Below are 16,426 nucleotides of genomic sequence, written 5' to 3'. Positions count from 1 at the left end.
ACAATGTTTCAATTTATGCTAATAAAATGATGATATTTTGGCTTTATTCTTGTAAAATTGGCTTCTGCAGAAATCTGCAAGTGTTTACATTTTTGTTTACTTTTTTTGTGTGTTCCTTGTTACCTTTTTTGAACTTGATATGGGCCAATGAAAAAAAAACGCTATGGGGTGCAAGTGGCCCCGGGCCACACTTTGGACAACCCCGCTTTAAATATATGGAACTGTTTGTTTTGTAGCTTGTTTACAAAATATTTTTTAAAAAAAACAATATATCAAGTTGGTGCCCGCCATCTTTGTATGTTTTTGTATGTGGTCCTCGTGGAGAAAGATTACCTTTCAAACAAAACATAATTATAATTATGTTTTGTTTGAAAGAGCTTGCACAAACAATATAATTCCGACTTTTTAATAACTTTACTTTTCATTTTAATTGTGACGCAAGGCCTAAATGTCCAACATGTTGCTTCTTTGTGAAGAAAACAGAGCTGACCATGGTGGTTTTGACTTTGTTAATTACTCTAAAACATTCACTCTAACGAGTAAACTTTTCTTATTTGTGGTTTATGAGGACGTTGTATCCCAATCGCCGGGGTTTGTATTGGGAAAAAGATCACTCTCAAGTTGATCGAGCAAAGGAAGAACTCGGTTACCTAATTAGTGTCAATATTGTTTTTAAAGGGGATGGTGTTTACCACTGCCAGGCTAATTTGGTTCCCGCTGAGCATCACATTGTTTTTTTTCCACACTGTCAAGCGTATGGCAGGCTTTTCCCCCAACCTGCTCGGGGCAGATATATGGGCAGACAGGCTCTCTGCAAGGACTCTAATTACTGGGCCTTATTAGGGTTGATCAGGCTGCCTTGTCTTGATGCGCTGCTGGCACACCAGGGGAAAGTGGTCGTGGGGAAGGATGAGGAGGGGTGGCAGCTCGGAGATGATGCACCGAGGATGCCATAACACCACGACGCCGTGTTTCTACAAGGCAAATTACACCTGACAAACAAAGTTTACTCTGCTAGGTATTGGGTGCCGCGCGCTAAAACATGCAGCTGTCTGCAGGCACAACCATGGATGGGGTTTTTAACACAAAGAGGGTACCAGTAACGGCAAAGAGGAAAAGTGTGATGATAGCGAGCAGGCCACACAGTTAGGAGACGCGAGTTCAATTCCACCCTCTGCCATGTTCTCCCCGTACATGCATGGGTTTTCTCCTCCCACATTCCAAAAACATGCTAGGTTAATTAGCGACTCCAAATTGTCCATAGGTATGAATGTGAGTGTGAATGGTTGTTTGTCTATATGTGCTCTGTGATTGGCTGGCCACCAGTCCAGGGTGTACCCCGCCTCTCGCTTAAAGACAGCTGGGATAGGCTCCAGCACCCCTCACGACCCTCGTGAGGATAAGCGGTAGAAAATGAATGAATGAATGTTTTTATTATGCTGCTCTACATAACAAAAATGTATGTGAAGCATATAATCGACCCCTAGCAAAAATTAATGAATTGATGGTACCTTTTGGGTGTTAAGTTGCTGTGTGATGAGGTAAATGTTGTTTGTAAGATGACACCATAAGTCAGACGTGTAGGCCGTGCCCTGTGATTGGCTGGCCACCAGTCCAGGGTGTACCCCGCCTCTTGCCCGAAGACAGCTGGGATAGGCTCCAGCACCCATGCAAACCTTGTGAGGATAAGCGGTAGAAAATGAATGAATGAATGAACAATAACATAAATAAATTTTGCCTTAAAGGGTAGGCAAACTACAGGGTATCCCTGGATGAATGAATGAATGAATGTCTTATTTTCTGTTATGATGTCTACTTTATTGGGTAATATAAGTACAAGGTTGACTATAGGGGTGCTATGTTATGTCTACAGGGCTCTAATAATGTTAAAAATCTTAAAAGGCCGTAAACGGATTTTCCTTGCTCTAACTATGAAAATATTTCATTTATAAATACGGATTTAGTTTAATTATACATGGTCTGTTTTATATTTACAAGTGAATAACAGTTAAATATACTAAAAACATACTTAAAGCATTGCCTGCACAGTTTGTAAAAGTTATTTAATGAGACAGGATTTTTTTTAATCAAGAAAAAAAGCCTTCAAAACACGGGACTTACGTTTTCAGACATGGAAACTACAAGACACCTCACCATTTTAGTATCTTGTGATACAAGAACATGTGAACAACCACATTCCACACCAAAATGAATAAGTGTTCAATAAATAATTGCATTTTGCTTAAAAGCGTGAATTATTCTTCAAAGGTATACAAAAGAACCACTCAAACAACGGAGAACGTGTTCATATTTCAAGCGATGTTTAAATTATTATAAAAGTGACGTGTTTAAGTTTTTTCTCCGACACTTTTACATGCCCCTGAACGCAACCAGCTCATATCCCGGAAGTGGAGTGACGCTGGCGCGGCTGTTGAAAACAAACCCGGGAGAGACGCCGTTAATGTGGCACAGGCAACGGACCGGAAAACAAAACTTAGCTCGGTCTTTTCTGTGTCCGGATAACTCTTGGCTTTTAGCAACTAGGGACGCAGCATCCATGGGATATGGAATTATCTGGCATTATCAAGAAGATAGGTAAGGCTAAAGTGTTAGCTCCATAGCGTTGCATGGTGGGTTGACTTAACCGATAATTATTTAAAAGTGTCTTTATTATGGTTCTTGTATACAGTCTAAATTAACTTTGAGTATCCTTGTGGAGTGGTGTTCTTCTCTGGTCTAAAAATATTATGCACAAGCATAATATTTCTTTTCAGCTGAATATTTTTTTCTCTGACCAACAGGCCACTCCATAGTGGAGATAAGAGTTCGCGCATTGAAGAGCATCATTTGCAAGTTGAAGCACTCCCTGATTTCCATCTCTGACATTGTCCAAGAGCGGATGCTGTTTGTGCATCTCCTGGAATGGTTCAATTTCCCAGAGGTGCCCATGCAGGAAGAAGTCCTGGAGCTGCTTTTGACCTTATCCAAGGTAGAGGACAAATATCAAAGCTGATATTTTAATGTCGATACGGTTTCATTTGTTGTGTTATTTTATCGTAGCATCCAAGTGCAGCACAGATGCTGAGAGATGTCAGAGCGGAGGATTTCCTCACGCAACTATCTCCGAATGTGGAGCCGAGACTACGAGGTGTCATCGATGCAACTCTGGATCAACTGTTCCAGCTTCCCGAGCTCATCCCCAGCCGCGCTACGCTCAATGTGGCGCGTGTTACGCCGCCGACAGATTTACCATGCGATGGTCATCTTCCTCATCGAGGGTATTTCCAGAAGAACCAGCACAGCCGTGGCGACACACCTCCTCTGAAGATAGCAGGCACTGATATACTTGATAGTTTTCATGAAAATACCCACCTTGTTACTCATCCATTTGTTCCGCATACAGTGCACACGGCTGTGCAGTGCTTGAAGTTTTCCGTGTTTCCGTGGCTGACCTTGACAAACACCGACAGACACATCCTGACCTCCAATGAGAGGTGAGAGAATGTTCTGGAAGCGCACCTTTTAATGACTCTTGTTTTATTGAATTCTTTTGCAAAAGTTCTCTAAGGAGCAGCAACCCCAACCTGGTACGGAGCACGTGCGAGATACTGTGTGATGTCATTATGCAGGACTTCCCTGCTGAGATCTTCCTGCAGAGGCCCAATATTGCAAAGGTGCGCGCTCTAAACGCTTGCTCGGAGTCGAACAAAAAAACACTGGCCCATTCCCAAGTAGCACCACCACCACAAGTACAATACCAAGCGCGTTTTAAATGAATAGCTGCCCATGTCAGAACTTTGGCCTTCTTTCTAAAGTGCAATAGTGCACCGCCGCTTAAACACTCTGACAACACGCAATACCATACATCCAACTAATGTATCCCGCGCATATCCTAAATCAGTCATTATTTATGCCTTCTCTGAGGGCGTCTTCTCCTGTCTTCAGACGCTTCTGTCCCTGCTGAGGCTGGGGTCGGGCGAAGGTGAGGCGAGTTCCCTCCACATGCAGGCGCTCTCCTGCCTGAGGCAGCTTTGCGTGGGGCTGAAGCAGAGGCTGCGCTTTCATCGAGATCCCAGCTTCCACTCGGCAAAGCAAGGCGGTGCTGCTTGTGAGTTACCGTCACGGCAGTTTGCTTTCTTTTGCAGGCGTACGTTTCTAATGTTCAAGTGAAAGAAATCTTCTTTCAGAGATTGGGTGTGAATGCTAATTATTAGCCCTGTGTGGGAAAAGTAGAATATTTTTGAACAACGATGATGAGGAAAAATAATTGGCTAACTTGTCTCAAACTTTCTACTGTAAGCGATGCTAGAAAATGGCTGGAATGGGTAAAATTTTTGTTATTAAATGTAGCAATAACATATTTGTTATTCTAATTTGTAATTCAAATCATAATTATTATAAGTAATCATATAATTTTTTTAATTTTATTTAATTTTATTTAATTTATTTAATTTTATTTAATTTGATCTAATTTTATTTAATTTTATATAATTTGAATTTTCTTCTTTATAATTAATTTTTAAAAATATTTTTTTTTACTAATATAGTAACCAGGAGCATTTATACACTCAACTGCAGAGAGTACCAGGTGTGCCAGATGGTCTTTCTCATCATTATTTTTTAATTTAAATACAAATATAAGGCATTCGGAAGACATATTCAAAGATGTGATGATTTGGTATTCTACACTGGTCGCTGGGTGTCAGTAATGTGTACAGTCAATGTGGTTTTGTTTTGGCTTTGGCTATTTAGATCCAGTGTCCCAGAACTCTTCCTACTCCCAAGAAGTGCGGAGAACCCAGCGCTCTCAGGCTTCTTCTCCAGCCGCAGCGTGTTCTCCTCGACCATCTGTAGTTGGCGGAACAGGCCAGAGACTCAGGGGGGACGGCCAAGATGGAGATGCAGCTTCCAACAGGTACGTGTGTTGGCCATAAAAATTCTACTGATGCCGTGTCGGCTTTTATCACCCACTCACATCTCATAGGTCTCATCCTTATACTTGCCTTTTCCTTCTCATCCAGCGGCAGTTCACACAGAAGCGCAGCAGCAGTCCAAGCAGCCAGGCAAACACCTCAGTCTCCCGCAGACACGGCCCACTTGGTGCTACCCGACCTGGATGCGGAGGACGCCGCGGAGATGCGGGTGCAGCAGCTCACTTTGGCTCAGTTCACAGTTGCCACCATGGAGCACGCCACCCCGCTGCTTAAGACAGGTAAGAGAGTGTGTGTGTGTGTGTGTGTGTGTATATTCCATGAGTGGCTTTGTTGAGAATTCTCTCTTTCTCTCTCTCTTTTCCCTCTCATATTTCTCAGAGGGTTCGCACGTGTTCTGTCGCGTTGTGGAGCTGCTGTTCGACACCGTCCTCCTGCTCGGGGACAGCGTTTGTGAACTGGTGTGGGACGACTGCAGCCTGGTGGGGATGGAGCTGGCAAGTCAAACCACTGCTCGTGACAGCCTCTTATGCAGATGAATGGATACACTTCATTGGGGGGGTGGGGGCGGGGGTACTTGGTTTCGCCTCATGGCGATTTGCCACAGTCACACGGCATACGGTGCTCGGCAGGCAAGATGCATTTGATTATGCAGAATGAATTTTAGAAGGTTACAAAAAAAAAAAACGCAATTTTGTTACAATGAGCCCTGACTTCCAGGCTGAAGGAGACATTAAATATCATTTCTGCAAGATTTCCAGCCCTGCCTGCTGGTTGTAGATATTGTGTGCATATACTTTTGTTATTAATTTATTTGAAATGTTCCTCTGTAGGTGGGCTCACACTGTAAAGTTGTCAAGCACGGTGGCCCCTGAGGGGCCCCTGCTGTTTAATACACGCCAAACCACATCTTGTGGCTTGTTTTGTCATATTTATGTGGAGAGCAGGTTTTTTTGGAAGGGGGGGGTGGGTCCTCTGAGAGCGCTCCCATCTGAGCTGCCTTGCAAACAATAAACAGGGCACTTACTGCCCCCTGCTGGTATTAACGAACCACTGCTTCACAGTATAAAGTGGCTGAGAATACTGAGAGTAGATTGCTCCAGTTTTATTCATTGTGATATAAGGTGGATCTGTATCTCGTCCAAAAATAGCCCTCAAATCCGCCTTTAGATTCAATTTCTTACGCCGGAATCAAGCAAATATTTTCCTTGGATCTCACCCCCCCTCTCACACACACACACTAACTATCTGTGCACTGTTGTGTGTGTGTGTGTGGAGCGTTCATGTGATGGAACAGCATTTGTGTGTTTCAGAAGGAGAAGCTGCAAACATGCATGAGCCTCCTAGCGGATGTGCTGCGCTACCACCAGGATGAGATCAACGCTTCTCAAGCTCACCACAGAGTCGCTTACACAAGCTCGGCCATACTGACCATGAAACTCCTCCAGACCATACTCCCTCTGGAAAAGGTGTGCAAGACAACTGGACAGCTTCGCACACTTTGTTACTTGTTAATACTAACAAAAGTCATCACACAGGCCAGTAGCAATCTCCCTGAGAATGCAGCAATGGCTATTTTTCACCTATGCCTGGACAAGACGCTGGCGATGGCGGTGCCCAGCATGCAGGAGGCCGCAGTGGCCTACTTGGAGCAGGTGAACTCCGACCATCACGAGATCTACAAGAGGGTGACCTGCGCCGCTCTCTGGATGGAATCCACGTGCGGCTTCCTCAAGGAGGCCCAGGCTGAGGTACGAGTTGCAGGTCATATTTACCTTAAAAGTATAAGACAACCTCCATTTGTCAAGAGGTCCTGGAACATTATTTACCCCCTCCCACCCACCCACCGTGTGAATACACATGGTTTACACGATGGGCAACAACAACACAAAACACTTCTCAGCGTGTCCAGACGATCAAATTAGCATTTTCCATCTTCCAGTTGATTAGTTACACTTCATACACCCTCAGGGACAAACTAGCAACAGCAAGTCCAAAATGGTGTCTATTTTTGAGCCATATGACATTTTTCACTCGTCTCTACACTCTAGCACTCAGTTGGCGCCAGACCCGACTAATTTCTGCCAAGTAGGATTTTGGATTTTGGATTTATTAATAATAAATGGCATCTTTTTGTAGAGCATACAAAACTTATTTGTGACCATCTAAGTACAGTTTTGACATTAGAGCCTTCTAGATATGAAATAACACCCCTATAGTCACTTTTACACTTGACATAATAGGAGAAAATAAGAAATATGTTTGTATTTTACTCAATTTAGCCACTTAATATGAGAAAATGCTGAATTTAGGCATTAAATTATATGCCAATTTGCTTAAATAAAAATACATATTTTTTATTTATAAATAAATAAATACAAATAAATAAAATAATAATATCAATAATAATATATACATAAAAATAAATATTTTTTTTACAAACAACAGGCCCTATTCTTAATGGAGCCTTTATGGACTCCAGTCTCGTCCCTGATTAGTTAATGAATCAGTTTCGAGGTGTCCTGTCAAAAAGTGACCCTGATCCAAGCGGACTCATCCTCATGTCGTGTATTCGTTCATTTAGGGGGAGAAGAATTGGCCGGAGCTGCTGGAGCTGGCAGAGAAGGCAATAAACGGCCTTCCATTCCACCAACACCTACCCATCGTCAAGGAATGCGTTCGTGTCTGCTCTTACTTGTGAGTCAAAAAAACGATCACCGATTCTTCCGCATCCCGTTAACAACGGTTTGAACTGACGTCGTCAGGTGGAAGTTTGACGAGCCCAGTCCTGTCCTCCGGACGGAGAGCCAGAAGCTCCTCCTCAAGCTGCTGTCGCATCCTTTGCTGCCCGTCAAGATGGAAACCTACACATGCGTGCTGAATGCGGTCAAGGTCAGAGCGTGACAGCTGCCAGTGTTTAAATGAGAGCGCGAGTTCACGGCTGGAACAATAACAAAAGGGGGGCACTCTTCCATGCACAGAACATGTGTGATAATAAATAATAAATGCTTTTATTTAATGTGATTATACACCCCCCCCCCCCTCAGGAGTGCCTCGGCATTCAGAATGTGACGCAACAACAATCAGGAGCCTGTAGCAGCGTTAACTTCCTCCTACACCACTGGGTGCTGTATGAAATAAGCGCCTTTGGCCTCCAGGATTCTGCAGAGAAGGTGGGGGAACTTTTCAATGCAATGTACGGAATTGGTTCCAGATCCAATATACAGAATATTTTTGTAGTTACAGCACAGAAAACATGTTTATATATTTATTCTAAATGTTACAAAGTTTCAAATGGACTAAAGAAGAAGGAACAAGAAGCCAAAATCTACCACTTCCACACAAAATGAGAGGAAAAAGTTTTTTTCCGCATCATCAGCCGGTCTCCATGCAATGTGAAAGGTCATGTAATCTGAGGTCACATCTCATAACGTTACCGATGCCGAGTGACCAGTCCCAAATGATGGGTGCTGTTGTTTTGATGACAACCAAAGCTAGCTGAGTGTAGACGTTACAGCGAAATGGTGTTAATTCATTTCTTTTTAGCAATATCCCCCAGTGATGCTTTTATTAAATAAAGAAAAGCGTAAATTGCAGCCACTTGAAGGATCCCGGGGCAAGGTCATTCATGCAAATTGACTCTCGCCAGCCGTCGCTTTTAGAGATGTTAGTTTAGGTCCGGGTTGTGAGGAATAATAGTAATTAAACAAAAGGCCCGCCTAGCAGTTACGACCACCGCAGGGCTTGTAAAGCTCTCTAATATTATATTAAGGCTGTTAAAGTGCCAGCACGGCGTAGCGTAGGACGTTTCAGAGTCTGTCACTTGCATTACCTGCTGTCTTTATCCACTGCGCTAAATGTCAATTCAGCACTTAACCTGTGATCTACAGGTGAATGCCGCCGCCAAGGATATCCTGCTATTCCTGCTCAAGGGACGATTGATGATGACAGCGTCAACCTGGGACAGATTCAGCGCTGCACTTTCCCGGGTCATCGCCGTATTACAGGTGGTGTTGTGCTGCCGTACTGCTCGCAAATCGCTATCGCGGTCTGAATTTATTAGCTGATATTAACGGGGCTGGTGGGGGCGAGGCGTAGGAAGGGAGTGGTGCTGGATGTTTACCCTGTAATCCAAATTACTGTGATCAAAAGTGCAAATGAAGCTCTGGTGGACCAACAAAGGCTGTTTATTGAGCTGCCAGAGAGCAATATTTACTTATTGTCTCATTTACATAGTCCTGTTTTATTGTTTCCTTTTCAGGTTGGCAGGTAGGAGGAAACATGCTGTTATTAATTGTTCCGTTTCAGGCAGCAGAAAGCCAGAAAATTCTTCATAAATATGCATGAGCTCGTGACGAGGTTGTCAAGTGTGATTTAATTGAAGGCCATTCAGAAATATGCAAGAAGAAGCAAACAATAGGCGCCGTAATGCACATTTCTCTTACCCTGGAATTCCCTGTTGTTCACGTCATAGTCTGCCAAGGATGCTTAAACACGCGTGTGTGTGTGTGTGTGTGTGTGACAGGTTTATGCGAGCATGGAGGAGTCACTGGGAAGCTGTGTCCTGCTGCTAAGTGACATGTCGGAGGTTGCGAGAGACGACACCTTTCCATGCACGGCCAAGTTAAAAGCCGCGCTCAGGCTTCTTTTCACGAGACAGCCCGCGTGAGTCAACTTTTCTAATGATGCCTCCCTGCACTTGTGTGTGTCGTCTAATGATGTGTTTCTTCTGCTAAGCCATTCACAGTGGAACCTATAACGCCTCAAATTTTGAGTTTCGTCAACATTTACAGAATAATTTGACTGAAAAGTTCAAACTTCCACAAAGGAAAATGTGACGATAACCACAGAATTACGGTTTTTGTAGTTGTTTTCATGATTACCCAGGAGATGTGTTTTCCCCGAGTTTGGGAGGAAAAGAAATTAATAAATATATAAATGCTTTGGCGGCACGGCGGTCTAGTGGTTAGCACGCAGACCTCACAGCTAGGAGACTAGGGTTCAATTCCCACCCTCGGCCATCTCTGTGTGGAGTTTGCATGTTCTCCCCGTGCACACGTGGGTTTTCTCCGGGTACTCCGGTTTCCTCCCACATTCCAAAAAACATGCTAGGTTAATTGATGACTCCAAATTGTCCATAGGTATGAATGTGAGTGTGATATTAATCAAGGTAAAAGCAACCTTCAAGGTTCAAGTATCTCTTTCATTCCTCAATATTCATCTATTTGCAATTGTTTTATAGTAATGATAATAATACATTTTATTTGTATACCGCTTTTCAAAATACTCAAAGACACTTTACAGAAGAATGGAGTTGAATAAAAGCAAGTAAACAGAGTAAAAGATACATTAAAATACAACATTCATTTGTTAATACACAGTTAAAACATGAATAAAAACAGATTATGCATATGCATGTAAACTGCAAAAAAGTCTGGTGGTGTAACTTTTAGTTAGCAAATGACCTCTGCTTCCTGTTGTATTCGCAAGCAAACAAGGATGTTTTGTTATTTAAAAAAAAAAGTATATTAATAACACAACAAGATGAGCACCATATGTACGCTAACCAAAAAATGTGCGCCAAATTTTGTCATAAATCAAAAACCGTGCTAACCGAAGTTCCACTGGTCAGTGGTTAACTTCTTTTTATGCTTGTGTAGTAATTTAGTAATGTTAAAATGTTAGCTAAATCGTGTAGTTAATGGAGGTTTTACGAGGGCGACAGTTGGCGCCTGGAACAAATGAAATCACTTTCCATGATTTCCCGTGGGAGACGTTTGAAATTAGACCAATTTAGACATTAAGCGGCTTCGCGGAACGGTTGTGTTCAACTTTGGAGGCGCGACTGCAAGTTGATCAAGCAGACAAGCTCTTGAGACGTTTGTGATGGACACATGATTACTGTCTGTTGCTGTCTGCCCATCGACTCATCAAGTCATTTAAATGCTCTGCGAGGTCCGTGTAAAACAGCTACTCAGTCCCAGTCTATGAATATTGATGGAAATGGAAATTCACAGCCGGCCAGTCGATGAGCTCCGCTGAATTTTGAACACATAACAGATTTGTCTGCTCCGCTTGACGCTTTTGTTAGCGATTATGTTTGGAATATTTTGCTTCTGAGGCGTCTTGTGTACGGTCATAATGAAGATAAAGGGCTTTTTTTCCACCGCCACTAAAGTTGATTTATGTGCTTTTGCAGAGAGAAGATGTTTTTTTTTTTCCTGAGTGGGTTTTTAATTAGGTCTTGTGCTCATTGTAAAAACAGGGTGAGAATAGCAGCAGTGCAACACATCCTGCCTCACTTAAGCGGAGATTACGACGCCGACGGGATCAGACCACAGCTGGGGCCGGAGGTGACCTCCTCTCTTCCCGGTCTCTACTGCATCAGGCACCCGGTGGAGGTGGCGCTGGACACCAGCAGAAAGTCTGTACTCAAGGTATAATTACAAACAACACGAATAACCGAGTGGTTAGCGCGCAGGCCACACAGCTAGGAGACCTGAGTTTGATTCCACCGTCGGCCATCCCTGTGTGGAGTTTGAATGTGCATGCGTGGGTTTTCTCCGGTACTCCGTTTTCCTCCCACATTCCAAAAACATGCTAGGTTAATTATTCATTCATTCATTTTCTGCTGCTTTTTCCTCACAAGGGTCACGGGGGGTACTGTCTTCGGGCGAGAGGCGAGGTACACCCTGGACTGGTGGTCAGCCAATCATAGGGCACATATAGACAAACAACCATTCACACTCACATTCATACCTATGGACAATTTGGAGTCGCTAAATTAACCTAGCATGTTTTAGGAATGTGGGAGAAAACCCACGCATGCACGGGGAGAACATGCAAATTCCAGGTGATGGCCAAGGGTGGAATTGAACCCTCGAGGCCAGCATGCTAACCACGTGCCGCCCCGCTAGGTTAATTAGTGACTCCAAATTGCCCATAGGTATGAATGTTAGTGTGAATGGTTGTTTGTCTATATGTGCCCTGTGATTGGCTGGCCACCAGTCCAGGGTGTACACCGCCTTTCACCCGAAGACAGCTGGGATAGGCTCCAGCACCCCTGCGACCTTTGTGAGGATAAGCGGTAGAAAATGAATGAATGAATGAATGAATGATTATGAGGCGTACATTCAGGTTTCATAATTAAACCAATGTAGTGACTCTCATGAAGCATTAATTACTCTCATAGTACTTACCTTTTCATTATTGAAGTAGTCCCTCACTCCAGTGTAGCTTTGTTGAAACAAAGCAGGTGATATTGAACGATAATCAAATGCATCCCACACCCTTACAACGTGTGTCGTCTGTGTTTCCCGTTAATAAGGTGGAATCGGTGGAGAAACTCTTCAGGATGCTGTCCTCGGACACCGTGGACATGGCGCTGAGAAGATCCTCTGCTGAGCAGCTGTCTGTGGTTCTGCAAGGTTGGCAGTCTCGAGTTTAAAAAAAAACAACAAAAAAAGCCAAAACAAAAAACCCCTCCGTACGCTTCAGTATATCTTTGACTTTACATCTGCATTTCCTACCTAATGCTACCGAGCGCTGTCAGACCAGAGAAAGCATTTTATGTTTCTCCAGAAAAAGTGCTGACTGCTTGCTTTTCCCTTGCTTACTTCTTCTTAAATTGGTTTCACGACACACTCTCTCGCGCTCTCATCACCGCGTTGAAGTGAAAAACAATGCAGCAGAGTGCAGTTGGCAACAGTTATGAGGGGATCCGACTATAACTGCAAGCTTGAACGGAGATTTCTAAAGGTATTGTATGAAAACGGTAGAATCATACCGTGTAAAAGTAACTATCAAAATAATATAGTTGTCAGAGATCGGGAGCTCGGTGAACCTGATTAACTGTAACTTACTTGCTGGGCTTTTGCTAGCTTGTATTATTAGTTTAGCTTATCCTGCCCGCTAGGTATGTTTTTAAAGCTGTGCTGTAGCTAAATAACTGGTAGTGTGTTAAGACGGTAGTTGGATTGTCATTTATGTTGGGTTTTTCTACCCTCAATGTACTCAAAGTGCTTTGGGTGCCGGGGCATGATAACCTTTTTTTTTTTTTTCAAACTGATACCGATAAATTTCTGCTTCTCAAGACTGATATGACATCGATAAACGACATTACTACTACATTATCACTACGATCAGGAGAACCAGACTCCAGACTGGAAGGAGCCACCGACTATGGCCCAGCAAAGTGCACTGTATTCGGACACATGTTCCGAGCAGCTGGTGTGACGCCACGGAGGTTTCTGCACTTTTCAAACGCCGTGTCGCGAAGCATTTGGTACAATTGGAAAGTGAATGTTCGTTTTCAAGTTAGGACAGGCCGATAAGTTAACGGGCAGGTACGGGTAACCTCGCCGCATCTGAGATATTGTTATTATGTTAGGAGATTGATGACGCCATAATTCCCTTATATCGTACAATTATCGTTCACTCCTAATTAAAACCAATTTGCTTCCTTCTCTGCAGACACAACATTGCATCCGGTGCTGAAGAATCTCGGCATAACGGACCAAGCCATTTCTTTCCTGATCGGCAGCGTCAACGGCAACAAGGTAAAAAGCTACCCGAAGCCAAGCGGAAGGAATTCCACGCCGGTGCGTGCCGTCAATAATAATTGCCTCAACACGACCCCGTCGATGCGCACACATGAGTTCATATGTTGCCAGTGGATGTGGAGGAGACCCACTGAGGCGTGGATGATAGAAGAATGAAATGGCCTGTGTTAACAGTGTCAGACAGGCCTCCGCTCGGCTGTGATTTTTGCCCTCCGGCGCCTGGCGGTCATCCCTTTTGAATCAGACGCTGCACCCGGGCCATTTTTCGGCCATATTGAAGCAGACGTAGAATGACCTGTCTGCAGGTGCTATTTGTCCCAGTGTATGTGAGGCAACTCTTGCAAATTGAGCTCCATGTGCGTTTTATTCCAGAGCTGGGATTGCATGCTGGAGCCGTGTGTGTGTATCCTGAGGAAGCTGGTGTACGCCGATCCGTCTCTGAGGAGCAGCCTGGCGCAGCGCGGCGTCCTGCTCGTCACTCTGCTTCGAGGTGCACTATTTTGCGAGACGGCTCATTAAGCAATGAGCTTGCACATTTCTGCACGTGTGCGGTGGAGCTCGGGGGCACATTTGCATAAGATATACAAAGCCGTTTACTGATGCGTAGCTTTCAGCCGTGTTGTGACAACACTCGCACAACACTTTATTAGACGGCTGTGCGTCACGTGAGAGCCAACAGAAGAGGTACTGTACATAAAAAAAATCTGCCTTGACAATGATTGTCATTTTTGTGTGAGTGACAGGAAGAAAAGCTCTTGTACCTTATCTTTGGAGAGGTCGTTTGGTGCCACCTGTTTAGCACATATCAGGGTGGTCCAAAATATTTCCACAGAAGATACAGGGGGGCTGCTTTATATATTTTTCTAACTTTATAAAAAGCTGTGTTATTAATTATTAATATCAACAGGTCAGCTTTTGTCTTTGCATTTTGCCTTTTTGCTGTTTTTTCAGTGTTTAAGTTTATTTCTACAAATTGCCACGGGCTAGTAATAAACACGCCGTGGGCAGCTCCGGACCCTGCTGGAATACATGAATTGGTACACCCTGAAAATAAGGGACCCTCCTATTCCCCCCCCCCCCCACATCCATTTTGGAAAACTATTTTTAAAGACAAAAACATCAAAGCCAAAAAAGAGAAGTCATATTTTCAATGTCGCTAAGATTCAATTTCTATTCATATTTCTCTTTTCTGTGTGAGTGACAGGAAGAAAAGCTCGTAACTCCAATTTTGGGATTTCGGGAGTTTTATTCGGATTCAAAAATAGTCCACAAATCACAGTACATACATGTCATCTTTTCATAGCAAAAATACATGTGCATTTCAGATCACCACCAATACTATAATAGTAAATACATGTCAGTAATAATATGAAGATATCTGTATTTTTTTAATTAAAAAAAATAGACGTCAGACTGTCAGACAATTTGATTTTAAGATTTTACTGTCATTTTTTTATTTATTGTCCATGACCCACCCAGAATGTTTGGGTTTAGGGCAAAGTATATTGAGGTGAATACTGTCATAAATGTCATTATGGTGGACACATGTATCTAATATTGTGCTCCTTGAGCGATGGATTGCATTTTAAAATATTTCCCTAATGACATGATACATTGCTTGAAAAGATTAACATTTTTAGATTTGATTTTTCAAATCTTTTTTCCACCATGACAGCATCCCTGATCCTGAAGGCGAACAGTAACAGCGTGAACGAGGCTGCCGTCTTGATGAGTTTGTTGCTCTTTGATGAAATAAGCAGCATGGAAATATGGTGAGTGATAATGAACATCTATCCATCGTGTGCACCCACTCAGATCCTTTGCGTCAAATTTTTTTGATTTATATCGGCATATCAGGTCGGATAAATCCCAGAGCGATGGCAGCCTTCCAACCTTCTCCCTCCCGTTATTAGTCGTGCGCAGGTAAACTTTAACGTTCAGATCGCCGCCATTATTCTCTTGGTTTTATCTGCTTTGCTCACAGTTTTTATTTTAACTTCTCCTCCAGGTACAACATCCCGTTCCAGGCGGCGAGCCACCACGCAGTCAGCCCGTACTGCTGCGTCCTGGCCCCCTCGTCTGATCTACTGACCCTGGCCCCCGCTCGCCAAGCTCTTCAAGTGGCTTGGAACGTCGCGTGGCACTGTGGCATCGACAACCTGCTTGAGGAGCTCAACTCGGACATCAACCCTGAGTAAACACTCTTCATCGGTTAAGAAATACAATGTTTGTATTCCGTTGTACACAATAAGTCCTCTCAAGCCACAGAAACATATGCTTAGGAAAAGACTGCTGTCTTGGGTTTCATTTGTCTTCATTCCCAAGTAATGGGACCTAATTGAAACAGATGAGCATGTCTCTAACACGCTCTAAAGTAGCCTGATTGCTAAATTTCATACCATCACCCAACATTTAGGGCAACAGTTAGTTAGCCGAGGCGCATATTTAACATGAGAAAAATCTGCAACTGGTGCCTAAACAGGTTTATTGTATACTATTCATACTATTTAAAAAAAAAAAAAGTGGCATCAGGTATGCTTGGAGTTCTTCTGCCTTGCCAGTTGCAGGCCGCAGGTTACCTGAGTAGTTACACATTATACACTATAAACATCAAAAACCATTAGAAATTACTGTTCAATCATGCAGTGACCGTTTATGAGCAAAAGTGTAGCGATAACCATAGAACCACATATGGAACAAGAGTGGACACAAGAAATGCTTTGGCTGCTATAAAGTACAGTATGAGAAAATAAACTTAATTACATTAAATGTACAGTTAATAGATGTTTTATGACATGTTTCTTTATTGTTCTCAAGCTGCTGTGTTCGCCACTAAATTCCCCAGTGTGGAGTCTTGCCCTGCACTGTGAAACGCTCTGTGCTCCAAAGTCAAAGCATGTGTTTATTAAACATTGACACTCTGCAACACTCGCA

General features: G+C 43.3%; 1 protein-coding gene across 1 annotated transcript in view; it reads left to right on the top strand.

Annotated features, from left to right (window-relative positions):
• The first annotated feature begins 2,407 nt into the window (after window positions 1–2,407).
• Window positions 2,408–16,426, top strand: part of rttn (rotatin) — a 31,179-nt gene continuing 17,160 nt past the window's right edge. The window contains exons 1-23 of the mRNA XM_058059403.2: window positions 2,408–2,595; window positions 2,802–2,989; window positions 3,061–3,334; window positions 3,404–3,494; window positions 3,560–3,674; window positions 3,946–4,108; window positions 4,753–4,915; window positions 5,022–5,212; window positions 5,313–5,428; window positions 6,245–6,400; window positions 6,470–6,682; window positions 7,516–7,628; window positions 7,697–7,823; window positions 7,979–8,104; window positions 8,822–8,938; window positions 9,457–9,596; window positions 11,197–11,368; window positions 12,259–12,358; window positions 13,404–13,489; window positions 13,865–13,982; window positions 15,168–15,264; window positions 15,350–15,415; window positions 15,501–15,686. Coding sequence (XP_057915386.2) covers window positions 2,565–2,595; window positions 2,802–2,989; window positions 3,061–3,334; window positions 3,404–3,494; window positions 3,560–3,674; window positions 3,946–4,108; window positions 4,753–4,915; window positions 5,022–5,212; window positions 5,313–5,428; window positions 6,245–6,400; window positions 6,470–6,682; window positions 7,516–7,628; window positions 7,697–7,823; window positions 7,979–8,104; window positions 8,822–8,938; window positions 9,457–9,596; window positions 11,197–11,368; window positions 12,259–12,358; window positions 13,404–13,489; window positions 13,865–13,982; window positions 15,168–15,264; window positions 15,350–15,415; window positions 15,501–15,686 — 3,149 coding nt within the window. The 5' untranslated portion in view covers window positions 2,408–2,564. The remainder of the gene's footprint in view (window positions 2,596–2,801; window positions 2,990–3,060; window positions 3,335–3,403; window positions 3,495–3,559; window positions 3,675–3,945; window positions 4,109–4,752; window positions 4,916–5,021; window positions 5,213–5,312; window positions 5,429–6,244; window positions 6,401–6,469; window positions 6,683–7,515; window positions 7,629–7,696; window positions 7,824–7,978; window positions 8,105–8,821; window positions 8,939–9,456; window positions 9,597–11,196; window positions 11,369–12,258; window positions 12,359–13,403; window positions 13,490–13,864; window positions 13,983–15,167; window positions 15,265–15,349; window positions 15,416–15,500; window positions 15,687–16,426) is intronic.

This window comes from Doryrhamphus excisus, linkage group LG5 (genome assembly GCF_037039965.1).
Source record: "Doryrhamphus excisus strain RoL-2023G ecotype Guam linkage group LG5, RoL_Dexc_Guam_v1.1, whole genome shotgun sequence".
In the NCBI taxonomy this organism is placed as follows: domain Eukaryota; kingdom Metazoa; phylum Chordata; class Actinopteri; order Syngnathiformes; family Syngnathidae; genus Doryrhamphus; species Doryrhamphus excisus.
This window is presented reverse-complemented; position numbering and strand designations above follow the sequence as displayed.